Source organism: Aquarana catesbeiana, linkage group LG06 (genome assembly GCF_042186555.1).
Source record: "Aquarana catesbeiana isolate 2022-GZ linkage group LG06, ASM4218655v1, whole genome shotgun sequence".
NCBI classification, from domain to species: domain Eukaryota; kingdom Metazoa; phylum Chordata; class Amphibia; order Anura; family Ranidae; genus Aquarana; species Aquarana catesbeiana.
Genome location: NC_133329.1, coordinates 101,799,108 through 101,826,004, shown reverse-complemented (window position 1 = coordinate 101,826,004; position 26,897 = coordinate 101,799,108). Strand labels below are relative to the sequence as shown.

Genomic DNA, 26,897 nt, shown 5'->3' with positions numbered 1-26,897 from the left:
AGAAAAAGGTTTGGCTTTAAATATGTGTGAGTTGTTCATGCAGAGGCCGGGGTCATTCTGCACCGCCACCATCACATAAATGACTAATTTACCATGTAGTTCACCAACAATGTGTAGCCGCCAGCACCGCATGCACAGAATGTGGTATGCATCTCGAATCATATGGACATAAACGCATGTATGCCTGTATGAGTTGGAATGCAGGAGGGACCACTTGCTGCCTGCAAGATCCTGCGTAAATAGTATACGGTCACATACGTGGGGCCTAAACTTTATTATAAGGGATTTATATAGCGCTTTACAACATGAGGGCAGACAGTAGTTACAATACAATTTAAAGAGGTGGTAAACCCTAATGGGTTTTACTTCCTCTTTTTTCTCCTGCAAAGTAAAATCATAATGGGCTAGTATGCATACTAGTCCATTATGTGGCACTTACCTGCAAACAAAGCCTGCGCTGTCCCCGCTGGAGACCACATTGATCTTTGGCCCTCTTTCTTCTGGGGCCGCGGACTCCGGCTCCGTGACTGGCCGGAGTTTTGTGACGTCACTCCCACGCATGCACGTGGGAGCCGTAAGTCACAGCACTTGCTAGTGTAGAAATGGCACGGAGGGCCGTTTCTTTACAGCGCATGCGCCGATGACATCATCAGTGCAGTGTACAGCAAATATCTCCTAAATGGCACACGTTTAGAAGATATTTACAGTACCTATAGGTAAGCCTTATTATAGGCTTACCTATAGGTACAAGTGACACAGAGAGGTTTACAACCACTTTAGTACAGTAGGAATCAGAGAGCCCTGCACAGTAGAACTTACAATCTAAGAGGGAGCGTCAAGAGATACAAAAACATGGTGCAGTGGACCACATGGTGCTGTGGCACTAGTGCGGTTTGGTGCATGCATTAGCAAATGTCTGGGGTCGCCATTAAAAATTCGTAGAAACAGCAGTGAGCAATGCGTTTCTGTGCATGTGACAATTTTGTGCACATTCCTGACACACAGTAGTGCGACTCTAGCCTAAGGCAGACCATACATTGTGCAATTTTATTTTCTTCAGCCACCGGTTGAAGGAAAGAAAATTTGCTCAATTCCCCCATCAACACAGTCAGTGTTGATGCGGGAATCGCTCCCACAGCGCTATTGTGTTCTACCGGAGGGGAGCCTTCCCCACCAGCAGAATATGATGATCACGGCTGGCAGCTATAGCGCTGACAGCGATTGAGCAAAAAAAACCTGACTGGATGGATTGACTTGTGTAAAACCAAGCTTGCACATAGATGGATTGAAAGTAGGCCAGTTCCTGCAGAATTCTGGACTGCTGTATTTTTCTGCTTTCTACAATTTGGCAGATCACCCTTCAAAATGAAAGCTAAATGTGTTTCAAGAAAGAATGTGTTCTAAAATTCCCTGGTCACTTCACAAAGGATGACTCACCAATTGAGTTATTTTACTCCATTATATAGAGCCATGTTCTGCAGCACGTTATGGAAACCACGGAACCATTCACATTGATTTCTGCTCCCAGAGGTTGTTGCAGATGAATATTTCTTACCATGGTCATACACCCACAAAGATGAAGTAGGTCCAGTTGGGTGAAACCTTTATGGGATCAGAGCTCATGTAGGAATCCTGCAATAATCCAGTGAGAATATACAAATTCCATATTGTTAGTGTCCTTGGGAGTCAAACCCAGGAGCCCTTTGTCGCCATGTCAGTGAGTGCAGTCACTCATCTTACAGACCCCTGGAAATACCTGAAACTGGGGTGCTTAATATGCAATGGTTGCTTCAAGGTCATAGTTTGGTCCCCTTTCTCCAGATTCCTCAATGGAATGCTGTGAGCCTCTAAAAAATTTAGAAGCCTGTTGGGTAAAACCCTTGTGGATCATAAGAAAGAAGGAGCTCACAGAGGAAACCTGCAAAAACTCAGTGAGAACATACACACTCCATTCAGTTAGTGTCCTTGGTGGGGATCAAACCTTGGAGTCCTTCATCACTGTGTCCATGAGTGCAGTCACTCATCTTGCAGACCCCTGGAAAGCCCTGAAACTGGGGTGCTTAGTATGCAATGGTTGCATCAAGGTCATAGGAAACCTGCAAAAATCCAGTAAGAACATACACACTTCATGCAGTTAGTGTCCTTGGTGGGGATCAATCCCAGGAGTCCATTGCTGTGTCTGTGAGTGCAGTCACAGTCACTCGTCTTTCAAACCACTGGAAAACCCTGAAACTAATGTGCTTAGTATGTTATGTAAATATATCAAAAGGCAGGGCTGCATATGCAAAAAATGTTAAATCATAAACCAGAGCAATAAAGTTAATGCAACAAATTTTGAGTGCAAACTGCTTGTCCATAAATTCATTCGGAAATCTCGTGATTAATAGTGATTCTTAGGTGAAAGTCTGTGTATTTGACCTCACACTTCCACTTCCTGTTAAGAATAAAAATGCTTCCAACACCATGTGTAAACACTCAGTGAGGGCCGCTTACCAGATCCAATGGACCATTAGATTATACAGTAAGTGGTCAGACAGTGCTGAAGTAAATTACACCACCTGGTGTCCCAATCTCCAACTCGTCCTCCGCTGGGATTCTCTCATCCACCATGCAATGTCACCACCAACATAAAAACAGGTACAGATCCATCGTGAAGTAAGTAAAACCGATAGCGCCAAAATGAATAGCAAAAAAACTCCTAGAATATAAGTAAACAATTTCAGCTTTATTGATAGCAGATATTCCAATGTAGTAGGCTGAAACAAAACCAAGTTGGCCATCAGGCCCCGGTCTGCAGGCATGTGTGATGATGTCACGTGGCAGCCACGCCCAACGCCTTTCAGCAGAAATGACGTTGTCAGGACAGGCTGTTATGGTTGCTTCTAGGGTCAAAGTGTGGTCCTCCCTCCAAATCTCTCAATGGAATGCTCTGAGCCTCTGTAATAAATTAAGAAGCTTGTTGGCTGAAACCATTGTGGGTCATAAAAAGATAGGAGCTCACTGAGAAAACCTGCAGAAGTTTAGGTCCAGTTGGGTAAAACCTTTAAGGATCAGAAGAGGAATGGAGCTTATGGCGGAAGCTTGCAAAAACCCAGTGAGGATCTACAAACTCTATGCAGGTGGTGTCATTAGTGGGGAGCAAACCCAGGAGTCCACCCTTGCCATGTCAGTGGGTGCAGTCCTTTATTTTTCAGAGACCTGGAACTCCCTGAAACTAGGGAGCTTATTATGCAATGGTTGCTCTGATCCTCTGTAATAAATTTAGAAGCTGGGATCATTAAATGGGGGGGTTTGGCCAGAGCCTTGACCTTAACCTTCAGAGCAGAAGGGTCAACATTTGCTTATTGAATATGCGCGTGTGTAGTTAATGAGTTGTATTGTTTTAATAGAGGAAATCAATTCATGTTTATGGAAAGACCAAAGGATTGGCTGCATGTCGCATGTCTGCTGAACAACTGTTTAATGTCAACTGGTATCCTATAGAGGTTGGAGCTACCAGTTGACATTACTGTCTGGGTGCTTGTCTTCAGCAAACTGTTTGCGGGATTCTTGTGCATCATCTTTAGAAGAGGCTTTCTTCTGGGACGACAGCCATTCAGACCAATTTGATGCAGTGTGTGGCGAATGGTCTGAGCACTGACAGGCTGACCCCTCACCAATTCAATCTCTGCAGTAATGCTGGCAGCACTCATACGTTTATTTCACAAAGACAACCTCTGGATATGACGCTGAGCACGTGCACTCAACTTCTTTGGTCAACCATGGTGAGACCTGTTCTGAGTGGAATCTTTCCTGTTAAACCGCTGTATGGTCTTGGCCACCGTGCTGCAGCTCAGTTTCAGGGTCTTGGCAATCTTTTTATAGCCTAGGCCAGGGATATGCAATTAGTGGACCTCCAGCTGTTGCAAAACTACAAGTCCCATCATGCCTCTGCCTCTGGGTGTCATGCTTGTGGCTGTCAGAGTCTTGCTATGCCTCATGGAACTTGTAGTTCTGCAACAGCTGGAGGTCCACTAATTGCATATCCCTGGCCTAGGCCATCTTTATATAGAGCAACAATTCTTTTTTTCAGAACCTCAGAGAGTTCCATGTTGAACTTCCAGTGACCAATATGCGAGAGTGAGAGTGATAACACCAAATTTAACATACCTGCTCCCCATTCACACCTGAGACCTTGTAACACTAACTAGTCACATGACACCGGGGAGGGAAAATGGCTATTTGGGCCCAATATGGACATTTTCACTTAGGGGTGTACTCACTTTTGTTGCCAGCAGTTTAGACATTAATGGCTGTGTGTTGAGTTATTTTTAGGGGACAGCAAATATACACTGTTATACAAGCTGTACACTCACTACTTTACATTGTAGCAAAGTGTCATTTCTTCAGTGTTGTCACATGAAAAGATATAATAAAATATTTACAAAAATGTGAGGGGTGTACTCACTTTTGTGAGATACTGTATAATAGGAAAGTAATGCAACGCCTTGAGAGATGTGAGCATTCAGAGGGCGCTTTGAGTCTGCAGGCTACAGAGCGGTGTGAAGATCACCTAATTATAGGTTCTGGTTTCCTCCAACTAGGAAAAGGGTGTATTTCCTCCGGGAGAACAGTGTTTGTATGGAAGATCTGAGATTAACCGGCATAGAAAACTCATTGTATGTGGATGCTGGGACTTGTAGTCCTGATACAGCTCAGTAGCTTAGATGTTCTTTAGTGGCCATTAGGGATGAGCCGAACACCCCCCTGTTCGGTTCGCACCAGAACATGCGAACAGGAAAAAAGTTCGTTCGAACACGCGAACACCGTTAAAGTCTATGGGACACGAACATGAATAATCAAAAGTGCTAATTTTAAAGGCTAATATGCAAGTTATTGTCATAAAAAGTGTTTGGGGACCCGGGTCCTGCCCCAGGGGACATGGATCAATGCAAAAAAAAGTTTTAAAAACGGCCGTTTTTTCAGGAGCAGTGATTTTAATAATGCTTAAAGTCAAACAATAAAAGTGTAATATCCCTTTAAATTTCGTACCTGGGGGGTGTCTATAGTATGCCTGTAAAGGGGCGCATGTTTCCTGTGTTTAGAACAGTCTGACAGCAAAATGACATTTTGAAGGAAAAAACTCATTTAAAACTACCCGCGGCTATTGCATTGCCGACAATACACATAGAAGTTCATTGATAAAAACAGCATGGGAATTCCCCACAGGGGAACCCCGAACCAAAATTTAAAAAAAAATGACGTGGGAGTCCCCCTAAATTCCATACCAGGCCCTTCAGGTCTGGTATGGATATTAAGGGGAACCCCGGCCAAAATTTAAAAAAAAAAATGACGTGGGGTTCCCCCTAAATTCCATACCAGACCCTTCAGGTCTGGTATGGATTTTAAGGGGAACCCCGCGCCAAAAAAAAAAAAAAAAAAAAAAAACGGCGTGGGGTCCCCCCAAAAATCCATACCAGACCCTTATCCGAGCACGCAACCTGGCAGGCCGCAGGAAAAGAGGGGGGGACGAGAGTGCGGCCCCCCCCCCTCCTGAACCGTACCAGGCCACATGCCCTCAACATTGGGAGGGTGCTTTGGGGTAGCCCCCCAAAACACCTTGTCCCCATGTTGATGAGGACAAGGGCCTCATCCCCACAACCCTGGCCGGTGGTTGTGGGGGTCTGCGGGCGGGGGGCTTATCAGAATCTGGAAGCCCCCTTTAACAAGGGGACCCCCAGATCCCGGCCCCCCCCCTGTGTGAAATGGTAAGGGGGTACAAAAGTACCCCTACCATTTCACTAAAAAACTGTCAAAAATGTTAAAAATGACATGAGACAGTTTTTGACAATTCCTTTATTTAAATACTTCTTCTTTCTTCTATCTTCCTTCATCTTCTGGTTCTTTTGGACCTGGGTCCCCAAACACTTTTTATGACAATAACTTGCATATTAGCCTTTAAAATTAGCACTTTTGATTTCTCCCATAGACTTTTAAAGGGTGTTCCGCGGCATTCGAATTTGCCGCGAACACCCCAAATTGTTCGCTGTTCGGCGAACTTGCGAACAGCCAATGTTCGAGTCGAACATGAGTTTGACTCGAACTCGAAGCTCATCCCTAGTGGCCATAGATTTCTTACTGGGCCACTGTACATTAATCGGCTAATTTGTGAACTGAGTTTTAAGCGTGTTTGGGTAAAAATATATGAACCTTTCTTTAACTACTTGGAATATTTTACCCCCTTTATGACCAGAGCATTTTTTACTATTCTGTGCTGCGCTTTTTTTTTTTTTTTCTTAACAAACGAAGCGCTGTAGTATTTTAAGACCCCTTGGGGCGCTTTTCAGGCGTTTTATCGCTAAAAATAGCGCCTAAAAAGCACCTCTCAAACCTCCCCAGTGTGAAAGCCTGAGTGCTTTCACACTGGGGCGGTGCGCTTGCAGGAAGGGAAAAAAAGTCCTGCAGGCAGCATCTTTGGGATGGTGCGGGAGCGGTGTATAAACCGCTCCCAAAACGCCCTGCCCACTGATATGAATGGGCAGCGCTGCCGAAGCACCTGCAAATCGCTTTGGCAGTGCCGCAACACGGGTGCTTTTAACCCTTTCCTTGGCCGTTAGCGGGGGTTAAAAGCGCCCCGCTAGCGGCCGAAAAGCGCTGCTATAACAGCGGTAAAGCGCCGCTATAACTAGCGTCGTTTTACCGCAAACGCGGTCTGTGCCCCAGTGTGAAAGAACCCTAACTGCTAATGGTGCAGTCATCCAACACTGTACCTAAACAAAATTTTTTCACACAAATAGAGCTTTATTTTGGTGGTAAGTACCAGTGATCACCGCCAAGGTTTTCATTTTTTGCGATATAAACGAAAAAAGACAGGAAATTTTTAAAAATAATATTTTTTACTTTTTTGCTATAAAGCATATCCCATACATTTAAAAAAAAAAAAAAAAATTCTTCATGAATTTAGGCGAAAATATATTCTACTACATGTCTTTGAGAAAAAAAAATAAGTCTGTGTATATTATTTGGTTTGTGTGAAAGTTATATGTCTGGTATAGACACTGAAATTTATTTTTATTTTTTATACTAGTAATGGCGGTGATCAGCGACTTATAGTGGGACTGTGATAGTGTGGCGGACAATCTGACGCTAACTGATGCTGGCTGGGCTCTATACTAAATGACTGACACTATAGTGACACTTAAACAGTGATCATTGCTAATACTATTTACTGTCACTGTACTAATGACACTCGCTGGATAGTTCAGTTCATTCCTCACAGTTATTACCTTATGTTTCAGTAGCCCCTCCCTATTAGATTGTAAGCTTTTTAGGAACAGGGCCCTCCTAACCCTCTTGTATTGAATTGTATTGTTGCTGTGTTGTCTCCCTTTTTATAGTAAAGTGTAAACTGCTGGCGCTATAAAATCCTGTATAATGATAATAATACTGGCACTGCAACGCAGAATTCTAGCGGAGCATAATAATGCACTGTGGTGCGTTAAAGAAAGCCCATGCATTATTTTTGGTCAACGCTCCACTAAGCACTTTAGTGCATTCCAAGGCTGGGTTCACACTATTGCGAATTGGATGCGGAATCCTCGCATCCAATTCGCAATAGCAGGAGATTGTGAGCAGCTCTCTATGGAGCCGGTTCACATACTGTATCTCTGATGCGGCTTCGGTGCGAATTTGCACAGGAGCCCTGTGCGTCTTTTGGTCCGTTTCAGGTCCAAATTCAGCCCAAAATTCGGGCTGAAACGGTGAACCAGGACGCACAGGACACCTGCTGTGAGCCGCATTGGTGTTAGGTGTGAACCCAGCCTAATACACAAATGGGTGCAGCGCATATAACTTTGTATGTTCAAACCTAAAGTCCATATCCAAAGGAAAGAAACGCACAGCAGAAAGTTCTTGGGAGAATCCCTTTGCTTGAGATCCCATAATAACAGAACACACCAAACTCTTTGTGACAATAAGCCCTCCACCGACACTGATATCGCTTCGCTCACCTCAATATGTTGACCTCTGTCACCACAGAAAGGTCAAACTTGCGGTTTTCCACTCAAAGGGGGAGAAATAAGGTCAGATGGTGGCTGGTCTATAATCTCTCAGAAGGTAGCTGTCATCCCGGAATCATAAAAACATTAAAAAACACAATCTAAGTGCTCCCTGTGTTACTGCGTTAACACTAGGGGAGCTGCTAGGTGGCAAAAAGACCAGGGGCTTCAGCCCCGAAGTCCAAGGCCGGCACGGGGAGGGGGGCGGGGGGGCGGTAGTGGTGCGGGGTTTTTTGGTTGGGCGGTGGGGTTGTGTGGCGGGGGGTAAGCTCACTTGCTGGTTGCTGCCTGGCTTACCAGTGCCCATCAATGCTGACCACTAAACTCACCTACCTGACATACATACACTGGCCTACCTGACATACACACACTGGCCTACCTGACATACACACACTGGCCTACCTGACATACACACACTGACCTACCTACCTGACATACACTGGCCTACCTGACACACACTGACCTACCTACCTGACACACACTGACCTACCTACCTGACATACACTGACCTACCTGACACACACTGACCTACCTGACACACACTGACCTACCTGACATACACTGACCTACCAACCTGACATACACTGGCCTACCTGACATACACACACTGACCTACCTATCTGACATACAGTACACTGACCTACCTGACATACACTGACCTACCTACCTGACATACACACACTGACCTACCTGACATACAGTATACTGACCTACCTGACATACACCGACCTACCTACCTGACATACACACACTGACCTACTTGACCAGGAGACAGACTTCATGTGACCTGCAGCAGCAGCAGCTCAGCCGTGGTGTGCGAGTCAGCCAGGGGAGAGGAGGAGAGCCGCCCGTCCGAGCGTAGATCGATGGGGTGCAGCGGCCGCATTGTAATTCCTGCCTTCTGGAGCCTGCAGCCCCTATGATGGACGTCACACGTCCCGCGGTCCCGCCATTGGACCAATGGGACGTCCATCATAGGGGCTGCAGGCTCCAGAAGGTGGGACCTGTTATGTGACTCGGCCGCACTCGGAATCAGATAGGTCCCCGCTTGGTAGCGCTCAGGGCTAATAATAGAACAGTGCCCACCCGAGACCCGGGGCTTTTTGGGGACTTACTCAGGGCTTCAGCCACTGTCAGCCCCCCCCTGCCGACGCCACTGGTTATTATTATTATTATTATTATAATACGAGATTTATATAGCGCCAACAGTTTACGCAGCGCTTTACAATGTATAAGGGGGACAACACAATTACAGTACAGTTCAATACAAAAGGTACAGGAGGGCCCTGCTCGTAGAGCTTACATTCTAAAGGGAGGGGGTGGTGGTACAAAAGGTAATAGCTGCAAAGAATGATTTGATGGGGGTGGCTCAGGGACAGTTATGTGGGTGTGGGATAGGCTTCCCTGAATAAATGAGTTTTCAGGGATCTCCTAAGGGTGGACAGGGTAGGTGCTGATCGGACATACTGGGGCAGGGAATTCCAGAGGATGGGAGAGGCTCTGGAGAAGTCCTGAAGGCGAGCATGGGAGGAGGTAACAAGGGAGCTAGAGAGCAGGAGGTCCTGGGAGGAGCGGAGGGGGCGATACCTGCAGATGAGGTTGGTGATGTAGATGGGGGCGATGTTGTGAATGGCCTTGTATGTTATGGTTAGCATTTTGAATTTTACACGGTGGGGTAGGGGAAGCCAGTGAAGGGATTGGCAGAGAGGAGCAGCAGTCACGGATCGATTAGTGAGGTGTATTAGTCTAGCAGCAGCATTCATAATAGACTGAAGGGGGGATAGCATGTTTAAGGGTAGGCCATTAAGGAGAGAGTTGCAGTAGTCGAGGTGGGAAATAATCAAGGAGTGAATATGTTGCTTTGTGGTGTCATTAGTCAGGAAGGGTCGAATTCTGGAGATGTTGCGGAGGTTAAGGCGGCAGGATTTAACCAGTGATTGGATATGGGGGCTGAAGGAGAGGTCAGAGTCAAGGATTACACCCAGGACCCTGGCATGTGTGGTTAACACTCTTTTATTGACACGCCCAAGCCCATCACTAGGAACGACCACTAATGCAGAGATAAACAAATAACACAATGGAGTTGATTTACTAAAACTAGAGAGTGCAAAATCTGGTGCAGCTCTGCATGGCAGCCAATCAGCTTCTACCTTCAGCTTGTTCAGTTAAGCTTTGGCAATAAAACCTGGAAGCTGATTGGTTTCTATATACAGAGCTGCGCCAGATTTTGCACTCTCCAGTTTTAGTAAATTAACCGCTCTGCGTTTATAAAATACTTTTATTGAAATACATACTGCCCAACATTTTGAGACGGGAATGAGGGACACCTATCAGCAAATGTATGCAGGCATAGGACACACCCCTGGCCACACCCCCTTAAAGGAGAATTGTACAAAAAAATAAGATTGGTTAAACCCAAAGTGCTTTTTTTTTACCACTACTATTCCTTTATATTGATTTTTGGAATTTACAAATGCAGCAATTTAGAAATCAGATGAAAGGTTTAGCGCTGGAAAACACTTATTGTGCATTTTATATACAACTATATAGATCAGACCAAAATGAGGGACAAACGAGGGACATTGCTCCAAATCAGGGACAGTTGGGAGCTATGCAAATATAAAAAGCACACTGATGAGTGAAACCATGTGTCCCCTCCCTCCTCCTTCCTGTGTTAGTAGACATAAACAGGACTTGTCCCCGCTCTGTAATGATTCCCAGTTGTTTGGCTCCCTCCAGCACATGACACTCTGCTCTTCCTGTGCCTCGCACGTTGCCCGGGATTTATGGGGTTAACTATTTTCAATCTATTCGAGCTCGGCGCTCAGCTATCTCCCCTGATCGCTTGCTCAGGAGTCGGCGCATGCTCAGAAGGCACAGGAGGGGGGTGAAGGTTCAGTACAAAGTGCGGACAGGTCTGCAGGAGGAGTGAGTATTGGGGAAGAGGAGCAATAATGGGGGCTGCCTCCTTGTATTGTATATATCTCTGTATACATCTATAGGGGACACCAGGACTGTGCACTTCCTCTGTGTGTCTGCTGATCAGTGTTCTATCAACACACCTCTGATCATCACTCATTACCACTAATATTATACAGGATTTATATAGCGCCAATAGTTTACACAGCGCTTTACAACTTGAGGGTAGACATTACAACTACAACACACTTTAATACAGGAGGAATCAGAGGGCCCTGCTCCATAGAGCTTACAATCTAAGAGATCTAATATACAAATCATTGCTGTATGCACATAGCCTGCAGATCCCATTGTTAGTGCATAGCTAACAGTGCATGGATAATAGTTTGTATATAATAATGTATAGGTAATAGCGCGCGAATGATGGCGCGGAGGTGATTGCGGGCGAATGATGGCGCGGAGGTGATTGCGGGCGAATGATGGCGCGGAGGTGATTGCGGGCGAATGATGGCGCGGAGGTGATTGCGGGCGAATGATGGCGCGGATGTGATTGCGGGCGAATGATGGCGCGGAGGTGATTGCGGGCGAATGATGACGCGGAGGTGATTGCGGGCGAATGATGGCGCGGAGGTGATTGCGGGCGAATGATGGCGCGGAGGTGATTGCGGGCGAATGATGGCGCGGAGGTGATTGCGGGCGAATGATGGGGCGGAGGTGATTGCGGGCGAATGATGGGGCGGAGGTGATTGCGGGGCGAATGATGGCGCGTGGTGATTGCGGGCGAATGATGGCGCGTGGTGATTGCGGGCGAATGATGGGGCGGAGGTGATTGCGGGCGAATGATGGGGCGGAGGTGATTGCGGGCGAATGATGGGGCGGAGGTGATTGCGGGCGAATGATGGCGCGGAGGTGATTGCGGGCGAATGATGGCGCGGAGGTGATTGCGGGCGAATGATGGCGCGGAGGTGATTGCGGGCGAATGATGGCGCGGAGGTGATTGCGCGCGAATGATGGCGCGGAGGTGATTGCGCGCGAATGATGGCGCGGAGGTGATTGCGCGCGAATGATGGCGCGGAGGTGATTGCGCGCGAATGATGGCGCGGAGGTGATTGCGCGCGAATGATGGCGCGGAGGTGATTGCGCGCGAATGATGGCGCGGAGGTGATTGCGGGCGAATGATGGCGCGGAGGTGATTGCGGGCGAATGATGGCGCGGAGGTGATTGCGGGCGAATGATGGCGCGGAGGTGATTGCGGGCGAATGATGGCGCGGAGGTGATTGCGGGCGAATGATGGCGCGGAGGTGATTGCGGGCGAATGATGGCGCGGAGGTGATTGCGGGCGAATGATGGCGCGGAGGTGATTGCGGGCGAATGATGGGGCGGAGGTGATTGCGGGCGAATGATGGGGCGGAGGTGATTGCGGGCGAATGATGGGGCGGAGGTGATTGCGGGCGAATGATGGGGCGGAGGTGATTGCGGGCGAATGATGGCGCGTGGTGATTGCGGGCGAATGATGGCGCGGAGGTGATTGCGGGCGAATGATGGCGCGGAGGTGATTGCGGGCGAATGATGGCGCGGAGGTGATTGCGGGCGAATGATGGCGCGGAGGTGATTGCGGGCGAATGATGGCGCGGAGGTGATTGCGCGCGAATGATGGCGCGGAGGTGATTGCGGGCGAATGATGGCGCGGAGGTGATTGCGGGCGAATGATGGCGCGGAGGTGATTGCGGGCGAATGATGGCGCGGAGGTGATTGCGGGCGAATGATGGCGCGGAGGTGATTGCGGGCGAATGATGGCGCGGAGGTGATTGCGGGCGAATGATGGCGCGGAGGTGATTGCGCGCGAATGATGGCGCGGAGGTGATTGCGGGCGAATGATGGCGCGGAGGTGATTGCGGGCGAATGATGGCGCGGAGGTGATTGCGCGCAAATGCCACTAGGATTGCCACCTTATCCCTTTAAACCCGAACACATATGAATTACACAGGTTCTGTGGCTGATTAAAGTGGTAACTAAACTCTCTTCGTGCCTTATCTGCATTTAATGAGCCCCAGAACCTGTGTAATTCAAAGGTGTTCGGGTTTAAAGGGGAGGTGGCAACCCGAGATGGCGCGTAGGTGATTGCGCACAAATGATGGCACAGAGGTGTTAGCGCACAAATATTAATTCATATACAATAGTGCATAGGTAATAGTACATGGATGATAGTGCATAGGTAAAGCCAGCCATAGATGGGTAAAATCTCAGTCGGTTCAGCAGGAATCGGCCGTGATTCGAAACATTTATGGGCAGGCTGACTGTACACAAGTAGATCCATTAATCAGTTTGGATACAACCAGCATGTTGGGGTTTTACATGCAATTATTGCCTGCTGCTATAGCCACTAGCAATAATCACTTTGTTCTCCCTGCGCACCCATGGTTGTGGGAAAGAAAGTTGCATAATCTGTGGCCTGCCTAATAGTTCAAAGACGATAGTGCATAGGTAATAGTTCATATACAATGGTGTATGGATAATAGATTATATACACTAGTATATAGGCTTAGATGATAGTGCATAGGTATTAGATCTTAGATGATAGTGCTTAGATAATAGTACATGGATAATAATATATAGATCTTATTATGATTATTATTATACGGGATTTATATAGTGCCAATAGTTTACGCAGCGCTTTCCAACTTGAGGGTAGACAGTACAAATCTAATACACTTTTATACAGTAGGAATCAGAGGGCCCTGCTCCTTAGAGCTTACAATCTAATGCCCCGTACACACGGTCGGATTTTCCGATGGAAAATGTCCGTTCGGAGGGTGTTGTCGGAAATTCCGACCATGTGTGGGCTCCATCGGACATTTTCCATCGGATTTTCCGACACACAAAGTTGGAGAGCAGGAGATAAAATTTTCCGACAACAAAATCCGTTGTCGGAAATTCCGATCGTGTGTACACAAATCCGACAGACAAAGTGCCACGCATGCTCAGAATAAATAAAGAGATGAAAGCTATTGGCCACTGCCCCGTTTATAGTCCCGACATACGTGTTTTACGTCACCGAGTTCAGAACGATTGGATTTTCCGACAACTTTGTGTGACTGTGTGTATGCAAGACAAGTTTGAGCCAACATCCGTCGGAAAAAATCCTAGGATTTTGTTGTTGGAATGTCCGAACAAAGTCTGACCGTGTGTACGCCCTATAAGAATGAATTCATAGGTAATAGTACATGGATAATAGTTTATAGATGATAGTGCATGAATGATGGTATATTATATGGATCTTAATTCATAGGTAATAATTCACAGATGATACTGCAGAGTATGGATAACAATTCATAGATAATAGTGCATAGATGTCTATGGTTTGCAGTTTTTGATACCAGTAATGCACTAGGAGGGCTGAACTCACTTAGAAACCTCTTATGCATCTGCATTTTGATTTTTTTTTTATTCTATACAATTGTTTTTTTTTCATATTTTATGTAGTCTTATTATAATATGATATAAATCCTGTATAATAATAATATACTGTACATACATGTTACCTAGAAATGTGCACACAAGGTGCTGAGCAGCTTAACCACTTAAAGGAGAAGTTCAGCCTGAGCTTTTTAGGTTGGGCTTCTCCTCCTATGGGTCACAGGAGTGTAATTCATTTTGCTCTCCTGTGACCCATTTTCAGTGGAGAGAGCGGTCTGAAGTCCACTCTCTGCTGATATCACTGCAATCAGGCGAGGCAGCGCATATCATCCCAACTTCCAAGTCTGGATCTGCCAGCTGCCTTTATTGATAGAAGTCTCAGCGTGCCGCTCCACACCCCTCTACAGCTCAGCGCTCCAATGTGCGTGGAGGAGCAGAGGGGAGAGACGCTGACTGACAGGCAGCATCTTTCCTCTTGGGGAAGAGTGAGAACCGATCTATCGGCGGTGTTCAAAAAAAAAAAAAAAAAGAACCATACTAATAAGTATACAAAGTACTAACTTGTAATTCCCCTATCAATCCCAGGCCATTTTTTTTTTTTTTAGTTTCGGTGCTGTGATAGTCTGACTGACAATTGCCATGCAATGAGCATGACAGAGCATTCTTTTGATGGTATTTAAAGCTTTCATTTCAGTATGGCTGTTTTTGCATAGTTACATTCGTCTAGCTTATACCATACCTGGCTGATCCCCCTGGAAGCTGGAATTCACTGTAGTAGTTACTGCTACTATAGTGATCTCCACTAGCTCTGCCTTATTATGGCAATTTTACTTACTAGTTTGGCCTTCTCCCCTTCTAAAAGATCGGAAGACCTTCTCATTGCTCAGTCCACGGCAATTTTTTCTTATACTTCTTCGGGGCCAGGCATCTTCCTCCTTTAATTACTGCATGGCCATTCATGATCCTGGTAGTGGACTTGGTGGATTGCATGGCCAGGGTTCCATACATGGAAGGAATGTTTTGGATGCCATCTTCCTTTGCCCTCCCTTCATCTTTACTGCTTGCCCCAGGATCCTGTTTCTGTTTGAGAAGAAGCAACCATCCCCAATGGTGTGGTGGTTGGGGTTTAGCCCTCTCACATGTTTATTTCCTTTGGTCATGTCTCCTGGTAGTGCAGGCAAGGTGGCTGATCCCTGGGCCTATGATGCCCCGCCTGCCTCTAAGGTACAAAGTCTATGGTACCAAAAGACTTTACATGCTAACATTATTTTCAACGGTTCCATTCCACTTTAAAGAGTGTGCTTACCTGCACTGTATGAGTGACAGCTCTGGTAATCATAGGGGTATTTGGAGCCGAACATACATGAAGTGGCTGGGCATTGAGCGATCAGCATGTTGACTATACATAGCCTACCCAATAAAGCACCGCTAAGTCTTGTAACCACCACTTGTAACAAATAATTACATCACTTCTCTCCCGCTCTGTTTCAGCAGTCCTGTGAAGAAGTGTAATGTCTGACCTTCCAGGTTTAGATAAAGCTCCAGAAGATGTGGAGAGTGATGACTGCCTGCCCGCCTACACCCATCTCTACAGCCCAGTTCTCCTTCAGTAAGAATGCTTTACTCCTGATCTAAATGTCTCTGTTAAGGACATGCTAGTTGCAGTTTTATTCTGCGCTGCCAGGCAAGATGTCTCTTAAAACAGGCCTGGATTACTACAACTCTCTCTGGTATGCAGCTGAAAAAAGTCCTGCATTTTCAGCATGAACAAAAAACTGAATTATTAGTTTTGGGTCAACTTATGTTTTAGGCCACGTTCACACAGCTATGGCTACTACTTTAGCTGTGCTATAACTTACACCCATGCAAGGGCGTGTCTTATCAGCACAGGGATGCACAGGTGTTCCTGCATCCCCATGCAGGCAGTCCTATTTATGTAAATTGGAAAGCTGCAGCCTTATGGACACAACCGCTGCATCCAATTTGACATCCTTGTGGGTGCAGATGCATCCTAGAACTTGCACTATCTGCGTTTGGGGGATACACACCTGCACCTACATGGATGTCATATGGGGAGAGGCAGCTGTGCCCTAGCGACCACTGCATCCCAATTGGCATTAATGGGACTGCCTGCATAGAGATGCACAGAACAGGTGCAGGTAAACACGGCACTCATACAGGTGTAAACTACAGTACACCCTTTATACCAGAACACTTATATTAAAGCTGTCCTCCGGACTAAACAAATATTGTCTAAATACATTGCTCATGTGTATTCTTCCTTGAATCTTGGTGTGCTTTGTGTATTTCTTCCAGATCTGTGCAGTAATCCGCTGTTGTGCACAAACTCAAAACACCTAATGCCCTGTACACGCGACCAGTTTTGGCGTCGGAATAAACTCTGAAGGTTTTTCCGACGGAATTCCGCTCAAGCTGTCTTGCATACACACGGTCACACCAAATTCCGACCGTCCAGAACGCGGTGACATACAACACGTACGACGGACTAGAAAACGGACGTTCAATAGCCAGTAGCCAATAGCTTCCATTTCGTACTTGCTTCAGAGCATGCGTCATTTTTGTTGCGTTGGAACAGCATACAGACGAGCGTTTTTTAATTTGTTCCATGGGAAAAATATAGAACATGTTCTCTATTTAAGTCCGTCTGAATTTTCGACAGAAAAAAGTCAGATGGGGCATACACACGGTCGGAATATACGATGAAAAGCTCCCATCGGACGCTTTCTGTCGGAAATTCCGCTCGTGTGTACGTGGCATAAGGCAGTTCATACATGGAGCAAATTTTCTTTCTTGCAACCACGGGTTGCAGGAAAGGAATTTGCACGATTCCCCCAGTAACACAGGCAGTGTTAACGGGAATCAGCAATTGTCTTCTTCAGGTGGAGGAAGCCATCCCCACCGGGAGAAGACAGTGATCATCATATAGCTGTAGCAGCCACTGACCTTCCAGGTTTAGATAAAGCTCCAGAAGATGTGGAAAGTGATGACTGCCCTCCTACACCCATCTCTACATCCCGGGTCTCCTCCAGTAAGAATGCTTTACTCCTGATCTAAACGTCTCTGTTGATCACATGCTAGCTGCAGTTTTTTTCTGCGCTGGCAGGCAAGATGTCTCTTAAAAAAGGCCTGGGTTGCTACAACTGGCAGGGTTGGCTAGACACCTAGGGCCCATGCACAAAGTACACCAAGATTCCAGTAAGAATACACACGACTCTTGTATTTAAACAATCTTTGCTATTCCCAGAGCTCAGCTCTAATTATTTCCATCTGGGAAGTAGCTTGAGTCACACAGAATTGGGCAAGTGTGGGAAAATCTGTTATCTCTGTCAGGAAATACTTCTGTGGATGAATGTAACATTGTCACCTGAGCAGTAACATGGTTCCTCTCTCCCATCTAGGGGCAGGGTGGCCTTTATCACAGGAGGGGGCTCAGGGATTGGATTCCGAATTGCTGAAATATTCATGAGGTATAATTCTCACTCTTTCTTTATCTGTCATCCCCCCTCTCTGCTCCTCTATCCTGGTTGTACTCTGTAACATTGATTGTCCTGTTCATTGATTCCCCAGACATGGCTGTGACACGGTGATTGTTAGCAGAAACCTGCCAAAGCTGAAAGAGGTAACAGGAACTCTTATTTTGTATGATTGCATGTAATAAATCCTATAGGTAACCAATCAGAAATTATCTCCTTAATGATCTAGCAATACTTAAACCTGATTGGTTGCTGATGCTCTTTGCACTCTTAGGCCTTCTTCACATAGGAAAACTTATGAGTATGCCTGTGCAAGGGTTGTGTTTGAATGCATGGGGATGCACAGGAGATCCATGCATCTTCATGCATGCAGTCCCATTCGTACACTGCCGCGTTTCCAATTTGACATTTGTGCGGGTCCCTGAATGCACGCTGTTTGCGTCTGGGGACCCCACACCCGCATGGATGTCAAATTCATGGCAGTGCCAGTGTCCCTGCGCCCACTGTGTCCCAATTGACATGAATAGGACTACCTGCATGGAACACCTGTGCATCTCCGTTCTGGCAAACGCGACCTTCACCTGGATCTATGCTTAAAGGGGTATTAAACCCTCAAGATGTTTCACCTTAATGCATCAAGGTGAAAAACCTCCTGTCATGCAGCAGCCCCCCTTTTACTTACCTGAGCCCCGTAATTCCTGCGTTGGGAACAAGCACACCAGCTCCGGCCGGTGTCTCGTGTCCTGACTGGATAGATTAATAGCAGCGCAGCCACTGGCTCCCGCTGCTGTCTATTGAATGCAATGACACAGGGGGAGGGGCCGAGCCTTGCTGTCTGTGTCAACAGACGCAGCAGTAGGACTCGGCAGTGCGCCCGCACGGTGTCCCGAAAGAGAGCGCTTCTCTGACGGGGCACTCAAGAAGACGAGGAGCCGCTGAGGGACCCCAGAAGAGGAGGATCGGGGCCACTCTGTGCAAAACCAACTGCACAGCGGAGGTAAGTATGATATGTTTGTTCTTTAAAAAAAAAAAAGAGGGCTTAGTAACCCTTTACGTCTAAATCTAGCCACTGACCTAGGAGAACAATTGGATGTGCAGACGCATGACTTTTGGCTGACATTTGCATAAACATGTATACTTAGCTCAACCAAGAGTTCATATTTATGTGAAGGGAGGAGAAAGAAGTGCAAGTAGGACTGGAAGGCAGAATAGAAAGAGGGCATGGGATTTTTTTTTTTTTGAACAAGTGTTTTTTTTTTTTGGAAAAGAACTACGCTTTTCAGTTTTTTCCTAATTTTGGCTTACAAAAAAAGTGAAAAACCACAAGTACAGAACACAAGGGGTATGAATTGCAGAACCTGTTGCCGCTTGCATGACACATATATGACAAAAGGGTGAGCTTTAATGCTTACATGCCATGAATGTGCACCACTGGGTGGCTGATGTTTCTATGCTGAGACCACACTCCCATCACAGAGACCGAGCTGTCAAAGATGGCTCTCATCCCCCACTAATGATCAGTAACTGGTGGGATCAGCTCCTGATCATATGACCACTGTAACAGCCAATCATCATAGAATCCTTCCCCCATCCCCCAAGGTGTACAGTACCTATTAAAAGGACACTAGGGCTGGACGGGAAGGGGGCTGCATAGTTGGTAAGGTTGAATAAAGACAGTAGTCCATCCAGATTAACCTCTGTTGGTGTGTATTCGTGTAGATAATCCTATTCCATATCCCTGTATATTGTGTTCGCTAAGATGCACGTCCAAGAGTCTTTTAAAACTATCAATACTTCTGTTGACACCACTGATTGTGGTAGAGAGTTCCACATCCTTACTTCCCTGACAGTGAAAAACCCCCTGAGCAGCTTAAGGTTAAACTGCTTCTTTACCAATCTCATTGTGTGGCCCTGTGTCTTCTTACACTCCCTGAGACTGAATAGTTTCCTACCTCCATTGGGATTATCATTGAGATGTTTGTATAACTGAAGGCAAAACTTTTATTTTATTTTTGGATAGCGTGGAGATGGATTCGAGAAACAGTCAGGATTTTATTGCTGTCTGTGCCCCCACCCTTTCCTTTTGTCCTGTTTACCGTTATCACCAAGGGTGAAAATGAAAGAAAATCCCACATTTTGGTTTTTCACCAGAACAGAAATAGAGACGGAATCATCCAATGGGGACACTAGTTCTGGTGACAACCATGGATTTATCTCACTTTGGGGAGATTTCCTCTCACTTCTTGTTGTGGCTATTGGACAGGAAGTGAAAAGAAATCTTTCCTTCCACAATAAAGAAAAAAAGCTTTGCCTTTAGTTGACTTTAAACATCTGATATGCAAGTTAAACGTGGATTTTTCCAACATAGCCATGACCTTTTAGCGTACCAGAATACGGGTTGGTAAAGTGTTTGGAATGTGATCGTTGTATATAAAGACATTTAATAAACTCATCTAACGTAAAGGAATGGCAGCCTGTGTTGTCATTATTTCACTGAAAGTGTTAGTGAATAGTAGTAACCCTTTCCCCACCTCCAGCATGAGGCTTACATCAACAGCAGCCCAGGCTTTTACACACAGTCCCGACTGGTACAGTGTTTTTTTTATCGACTGTCTGCTTTCTGTTGGAAGTCATTTGGGAGACTGTAAAGCGTCCTGATTGCTCCCACACCCTTCCAGGAGTATCATTCCTCCCCTGATAACTACCCCCAACATGTATTTTAGGCTCCACTGTCCCTTCTGTGGGCATGGTGGGTGTCGGTGGGAGGAGCAGAGGGTGATAAGCAAACATCAATTCTCTGATCGAGAAGCATTTCTTCACTTCTGGGTTCAGAGCTGTCATTTTCTGGCAGCACTGGCCTGGGAAGATGTCGTTTAAGCATATTTTGTACTTGACCAGCTTCAGTGAGGTCCACAAGTGACATTAGGGGAATAATAGACCCCTGATGTCTCCTTATTGTGTGTGTTACCCCAACATTCCATATTCCTGATATGTGCCTGCTGTACCATGTACTTGTATGAGAAAGTGTCCTGTTCTCTTTGTATTGCTTCCTTTATGTGAAATCCCTGGTGATTCTGCCAGTCCCTCTGCTTTCCTAAAAAAAAAATGACTACGCAAAGCATGTGAAGCACAGCGCGGTCAGTTCTCTAGCTGTGCTGGGAACTCAGCCTGCTTTCCTCCAATGATCAGACTTGTCCTGACACCCCCTCCCCTGCACAGCCTATCACTGGGAAGCTCAGTTTACTGTTTCTGCTCCTCCCCCAGCTCTTATGCAGCTGAGAACAGAGGGAATGTGATTACTTATAAAAAAAAGGGGAAAAAGGTATTTCCAATATTTTTCTATTTTTTTGTAATATCTATACAAAAATGTTTTGCCTTTTTCATTTCAATTTAAACTGAATGGGTTGTTTTACAAGGTGATCATTTTACAATCTTATCACATGGGGGCTTGTAGCCTATTGCTGGTGTCCTTTCACCAGCAATAGTCTATCAGCCCCCATGTGATAACAAGAAAGTTAAAGTTGAACTCCAGATATGGACTATTTTGCAGAGGTACATTGATTCAGATTGGGCCAATGTCAGATTTGAACCAATTGGTCCAATCTGAATCTGATCAATGTAAGTAGGCATATGCTTGGCATAGGCGCCATTCACAGAATATATTGCACTTCTCTCAATGATTGCAGAGTGTTCTCTGAGTGGACGAGGTGGAGATCATAACGTCACTGCCCCGCCTCTCCCCCTAATCCAGTCAGAGAATGCAAGGCAAGGTGTTCTGTGAATGCTGCCCATGCTGAGCAAGCAATCTAATATTATCATTTTGCATCATGGTAGCTGCATAGGGCCCGGAAGACAGCGGCAATCCAGGGCCAATCATCTGCAGGTGGTCACTACATGAGTGCTTAATGATGTGAACACCTGCAGGTCCTGTAAAGCCGAACACATGGGCCGAATGTTGGGCGACATTGGCAGCCGGTCCGACAGAAGCCAGCCGTTTAGTCAGCTTCTGACGGACGAGAATGCTGGAAAATCAACAGCTGTCTGGCTTCCGATTGGCGCTCTCGGCAAAAAGCTGAGACTGCTGATGGGAGTGTCCTGGTAGGGGGGCCGTCCCCCTGTCAGAACATAACAGGTCAGTGGGGGAGATCGCTGTACTAACGTCAGATCGTTAGTACAGCGGCTCTGACCGGATCTGTTAGTTTTTTTCATTCAACCTGCTGAGTTGAACATAAAAAAACTATTGTTGTGTACCAGGATTTAGGCTCCCATTGCTTCCAGTAGAGATTCTGCCCCCAGCTAATTACAGTGATCCCCGCTGAGTCAAAGATAATTGCGAATGGCTCCATTCACAAGGGTGAATGGGACCTAAGCTGCAAAGACTTTCTATTTTTCCATCCAGATATGATTGTATTGTACTAATCCACCCTATTCCCCTGTGTCAGTCACCCGGGAACTTTAGCTCTCCAAAATGCAGAAGAGGTATTCCTGAACACAGCCACTTCAGTCTCCTTGCTGCGTTATAAGAGAATCCTCATGCATCAAAGCATTATTACTGAGAACGTTCTCATTGCCCCAAGAAAATTCAGGTTCAGGCTGGGTTCACACTGGTGCATTGTTAGACATCACATGTGATTCCCACTGCTGTACAGATCACATGCGATGTCTGTGTGATGCAAATTCAGCCATACCTATTGTATGGCTAAATTTGCATTGCATTCGCACCAAAATGGTGCAGGACCCTTTTTTTGGTCCACACTGGAATCGGATTGCATGGGTGTTCATACCCATGCGATCCAATTCCTGCAACATTTGACAGTTCGTATTGCGAGATGCGAACCGATCTGGGGGTGTCACTAACTTAATATTGACACCCACAGCGGTTTGCATAGGGCAGTATGAACTGCCTGCGAGTACTATGCGATGCGGGAACCAGCTCTGGAAACACGCTGGTTCCCGCATCGCACTAGTGTGAACCGAGCCTCAAATCTCATTTACGTCAAGCTGGGAGAAGTAAAGCTTCACATACACTATACTATCTGATTGTGCAATCTCCTTTAGATTTACCAACACTATGTAATATAAGGGCAAACATAAACAACCCATTCACTTTGTAGCAAATCAGGAAGGCTCTTGCACTACATAGTTGATAGTAGATCTAAAACAGATTTGTACATTTAATGTTCACCTTTACACAGTGCAGATTACATTCAGGAAATGGCTGCCCACTGCACATGTGATGAGCTGTGTGAATAAGACTGGAGTTGGTGATGTAACAGAATTAATTGAACAAATTGGTTTTACATTTTGCCCTTTAAATGCATACCCTTTTTTTTTTCAGGCAGCTGATAAATTACAAGTGGCAACAGGTCGGAAGTGTCTTGCTGTGGCTGGCGATGTCCGTCAGCCTCAGAGCCTGGTGGACGCTGTGGATGAAGCCTTGAGAACTTTCTCCAGAATAGATATCCTTGTAAACAGTGAGTGTTTCGGGGTGGTATTTTCCATCCTCTTTGGTAAAAATCATTCTGCAGTTTTTTTATGAATAAAAGAATAGTAGAGGTTAAGTGATATCCTTCATTAGCTCATTTAAATTATTTTATTTTTCTGCTCACACCGAAAACTAAATCCCATGTGCAACTTAAAAAGAGAGCACATTAAAGTGAAGCATACAAAACAAAGTGCACAGGGTGTACACATGGTCCACCTCCAACGAGAAAGGACCCTGGCCCTGATGCCTTGGGGTTCATGGCTCTTAATGGGGACTAAAAAAGTTGTAACCTTAAATAAAATAAAAGATCCAGTTCCTTTAAAGCAGGTTAAACAGCATATTGCTTGTGCTGTCTAATCTGTCCCTTTCAATACTGTAAAAAACTTGGTTGGTCCTGCTGTTCCCGTGTCCCCCTATGTAATCTGACCACAGTAATCATGGCTGCTGATCCTTGATACCATGGTCAGGTTATGTGCCTCTGTCATCCCGCTGCTCTCCTCTCTCCCCCTCCCTCCTTGCCTGTCAGCTCCTGTGTTTGAGCGATTTCTTCCCACCCATCCTCCCCCTCCCCTCCTGCGACTATTAGTAGCTGGCAGTAAAACCAGAGAAGGATTACTGCCAGCCCCTCTCTTATTATAAGCTATAGTACACAGTGTTAAAGTTTGTGACCTCCGGCCGCTTTCCTCCCCCGATCTAAGGGCTACAGCATGAGGGGCTGAGCAGACAACACAGCAGTCACGTGACCTCCCGCCTGACATCTGAGATGGATCTCAGCCCCTCCCACTGTAGCCCTTAGATCGGGGGCGGAGAGTGGGTGGAGGTCACGTGACTGCACTGAGGTGATGTGAGATAAGGTATTTAGTGGCCTCATTTTATACAAACGTACACTGTGTACTATAGTATGGTAGAACAGAGGGGCTGGCAGTAATACTTCTCTAACTTTACAACCATTTAAGGTACTCGTGGTCCACCCAGATGAAACCAGGTGGGCTCCATTTTTCAGGGGACCTGCCAAGACAAGGTCCACCCAAGTACTGGGTGGGGTTTCCCTGATGGGGGACCCCATAGGAGAGATAGAGAACCTCACCATATGGCATGTGCCCTCCTCCTCCAAGACTTTCTGGGCAAGTCCTAGGACCTACACCCTACTAATTTAAAGTGCATATGTGCTGTGCAAAATAATGTGCTTGGAGTGCCAAAGTGCAAAACAATGTCTGACTATCCAAGCCTTAAAAAACTGTCTTTAGGAAGGAGTGGTGAGGGGTTAGAACCCCTGTCAGACCTTTAATGCTGTTGGTGTCACTGTTAGGGAGATTTGCTCTCTCTAATTTTTCCAATCACCAGTGTGACCAGGAATACATGTTGAGAGGAAATCAAAAAACTTGAGTTGCCACTAGAACAGAAACACAGAGGAAATCTTCCAATGATTGGATCCATGTATGGACAGGCTGATTGTACCCAAGTAGTTCCATCAATCGACTTTGGTACAACCAGCCTGTCTGATTTTTTTCCACACGTGATTTACAGCCAGCGGCTATAGCAATAGCGCTGTGGGAGGCATTCCCCCATCAACGCTGACTGTGTTGCTGGGGAGAATCAAACAATTTTCTGTTTTTCCACCTATGGTGGAAGGACAGAAAATCTAATCATCTATGGCCTGTTTTACAGACAGAAGCAAGGACATAAAACCATTAAATGGAAAAGCAAATGTTTTCGTTTGACACACTAGTAGTAACAGTGATTATGTTCAGCTTTTATCTTAAGTTCCTGAACTGAACAGAAGTTGCTTTGTTTTCTGTGATATTTGGTGTGCTCATGCTCACTCTTGTCTTTTGTGTCACAGATGCAGCTGGGAATTTCCTCTGCCCGGCCAGCAACTTGTCATTCAACGCTTTTAAGACCGTCTTTGATATAGACACAATGGGCACATTCAACGCCAGCAAGATTGTGTTTGAGCGCTACTTCAGAGTAAGTACAGCATACAGTACAGGACTGCGGGTAAAGTGAAGCTAAAAACATATTTGAGGTGTTCTTTTAATTACTTTGTATACATATTTACCACCTTTTGGTCTCTACATAAATTTTAGCAGCTTGCTATGGGGGCACCTGAGACGAGCCACGGCTCTGTGTGTCCATTCAGACATAGAGCTGCGGTTCGGCTACACCCCCTCTCTCCTGATTGGCTGGCTGACTGACTTTGACAATAGCGGGAGCCAGTGGCACCACTGCTGTGTCTCAGCCAATCAGGAGGGCGAGTCCCAGGCGGCTGAGGCACTTGTGCACATCGCTGGTTAGAGACGTCAGGTAAGTATGCGGGGGGCTGCTGCACACAGAAGGCTCTTTATCTTAAAGCTCCACTTAAAAAAAAAAAAAAAAAAAAAAATTAAAAGTCAGCAGCTACAATTACTGCAGCTGCTGACTTTTAATAATCGGACACTTACCTGTCCCTGGGTCCAGCGATACGGGGGGAAGAAGCCCCGCTCGTCTCCCCCTCCTCTCTGCGGCGCCGGCATTGTCATTGTCAGCTGGGCACGCACTGCACATGCGTGAGCTGCGCGGCGCGCTGTGACTGGCCGGGCAATCATCTGGGACCTGTGACGTGTCCCAGATGGTTGCCGAGAAGGAGGGGGGAGAGGTGAACTTCCTTCCGGCGCCACAGTCCCAAATGTGGCATGTCGGGGTCACCTTCCCTTAAAGCGGAAGTTCCATTTTTGGGTGGAACTCTGCTTTGAACTGGAGATCCACCCAAAAGTGGAACTTCTGCTCATTTGTCTCCTTCCCCCCCTCCGGTGCCACATTTTGTCTTTGACACGTATCCTGTTCCCACTTCCAGGAGTCTCAGCCTGTGACGTCACCGCTCGGCTCCCTCCTCCTTCCCCCGCCCCTGGGCCAGTAGGAGAGAGGAGCGGAGCCTCGCGCATGCGCAGTAGGGTTCCCAGGCATGAAGCCGTAATGCTACACTACCGGGTTCCCTTACCCAGAATGGCGGCAGCAGCACCCGACAGCTGATGGAAACTTCAGCTTTGGGGCCGACCTCGCTGGACTCTAGGACAGGTAAGTGTCCTTTTATTTAAAGTCATCAGCTGCAGTATGTGTAGCTGCTGGCTTGTAATTTTTTGCAGCAGTGGGCGGACCTCCTTTTTAATGCATAAATACAAATACACTCTGCTACTTTTTTTTTTTTTTTAATGGGCCCCCAGGAGGTTTATGCTGTGCTATGCTAGTATGCATCACCTGCTCTGTGCAGTGGTTTTGCACAGAGCAGCCCCGATCCTCCTCTTCTCAGGTCCCCCACCGGCACTCTGGGCCCTTCCCCCTTGTCGAGTGCCCCCATAGAAGGCTGCTTGGAGGGAGAGACTCGGGAGAACTTCGGGTCTTGTGCACATTGCTGGATCAAGATGGGGCTCAGGTAAGTATTAGGGCTGAGGAGGGAGCTGCACACTAAAGGTTTTTTACCTTCATGCATAATGAAGGTAAACAAAACCTGTCAAACAATGCCCTCCAGTGCTGTCAGCGATGTCAGTGCTCCAGGGCGCTTCCATCTTC

General features: G+C 46.4%; 1 protein-coding gene across 3 annotated transcripts in view; it reads left to right on the top strand.

The window, feature by feature from the left end:
* Positions 1–10,834: 10,834 nt before the first annotated feature.
* DECR2 (2,4-dienoyl-CoA reductase 2) overlaps positions 10,835–26,897 on the top strand; it is a 32,155-nt gene continuing 16,092 nt past the window's right edge. The window contains exons 1-6 of one of the 3 annotated variants that reach the window (XM_073636556.1): positions 10,835–10,964; positions 15,867–15,981; positions 17,792–17,860; positions 17,961–18,012; positions 23,205–23,340; positions 25,195–25,319. In XM_073636556.1, the coding sequence (XP_073492657.1) occupies positions 15,884–15,981; positions 17,792–17,860; positions 17,961–18,012; positions 23,205–23,340; positions 25,195–25,319 (480 nt within the window). In that variant the 5' untranslated portion in view covers positions 10,835–10,964; positions 15,867–15,883. Of the gene's footprint in view, positions 10,965–15,863; positions 15,982–17,791; positions 17,861–17,960; positions 18,013–23,204; positions 23,341–25,194; positions 25,320–26,897 lie in introns of all 3 variants that reach the window. The other 2 variants (XM_073636555.1, XM_073636557.1) reach the window with 2 other exon arrangements.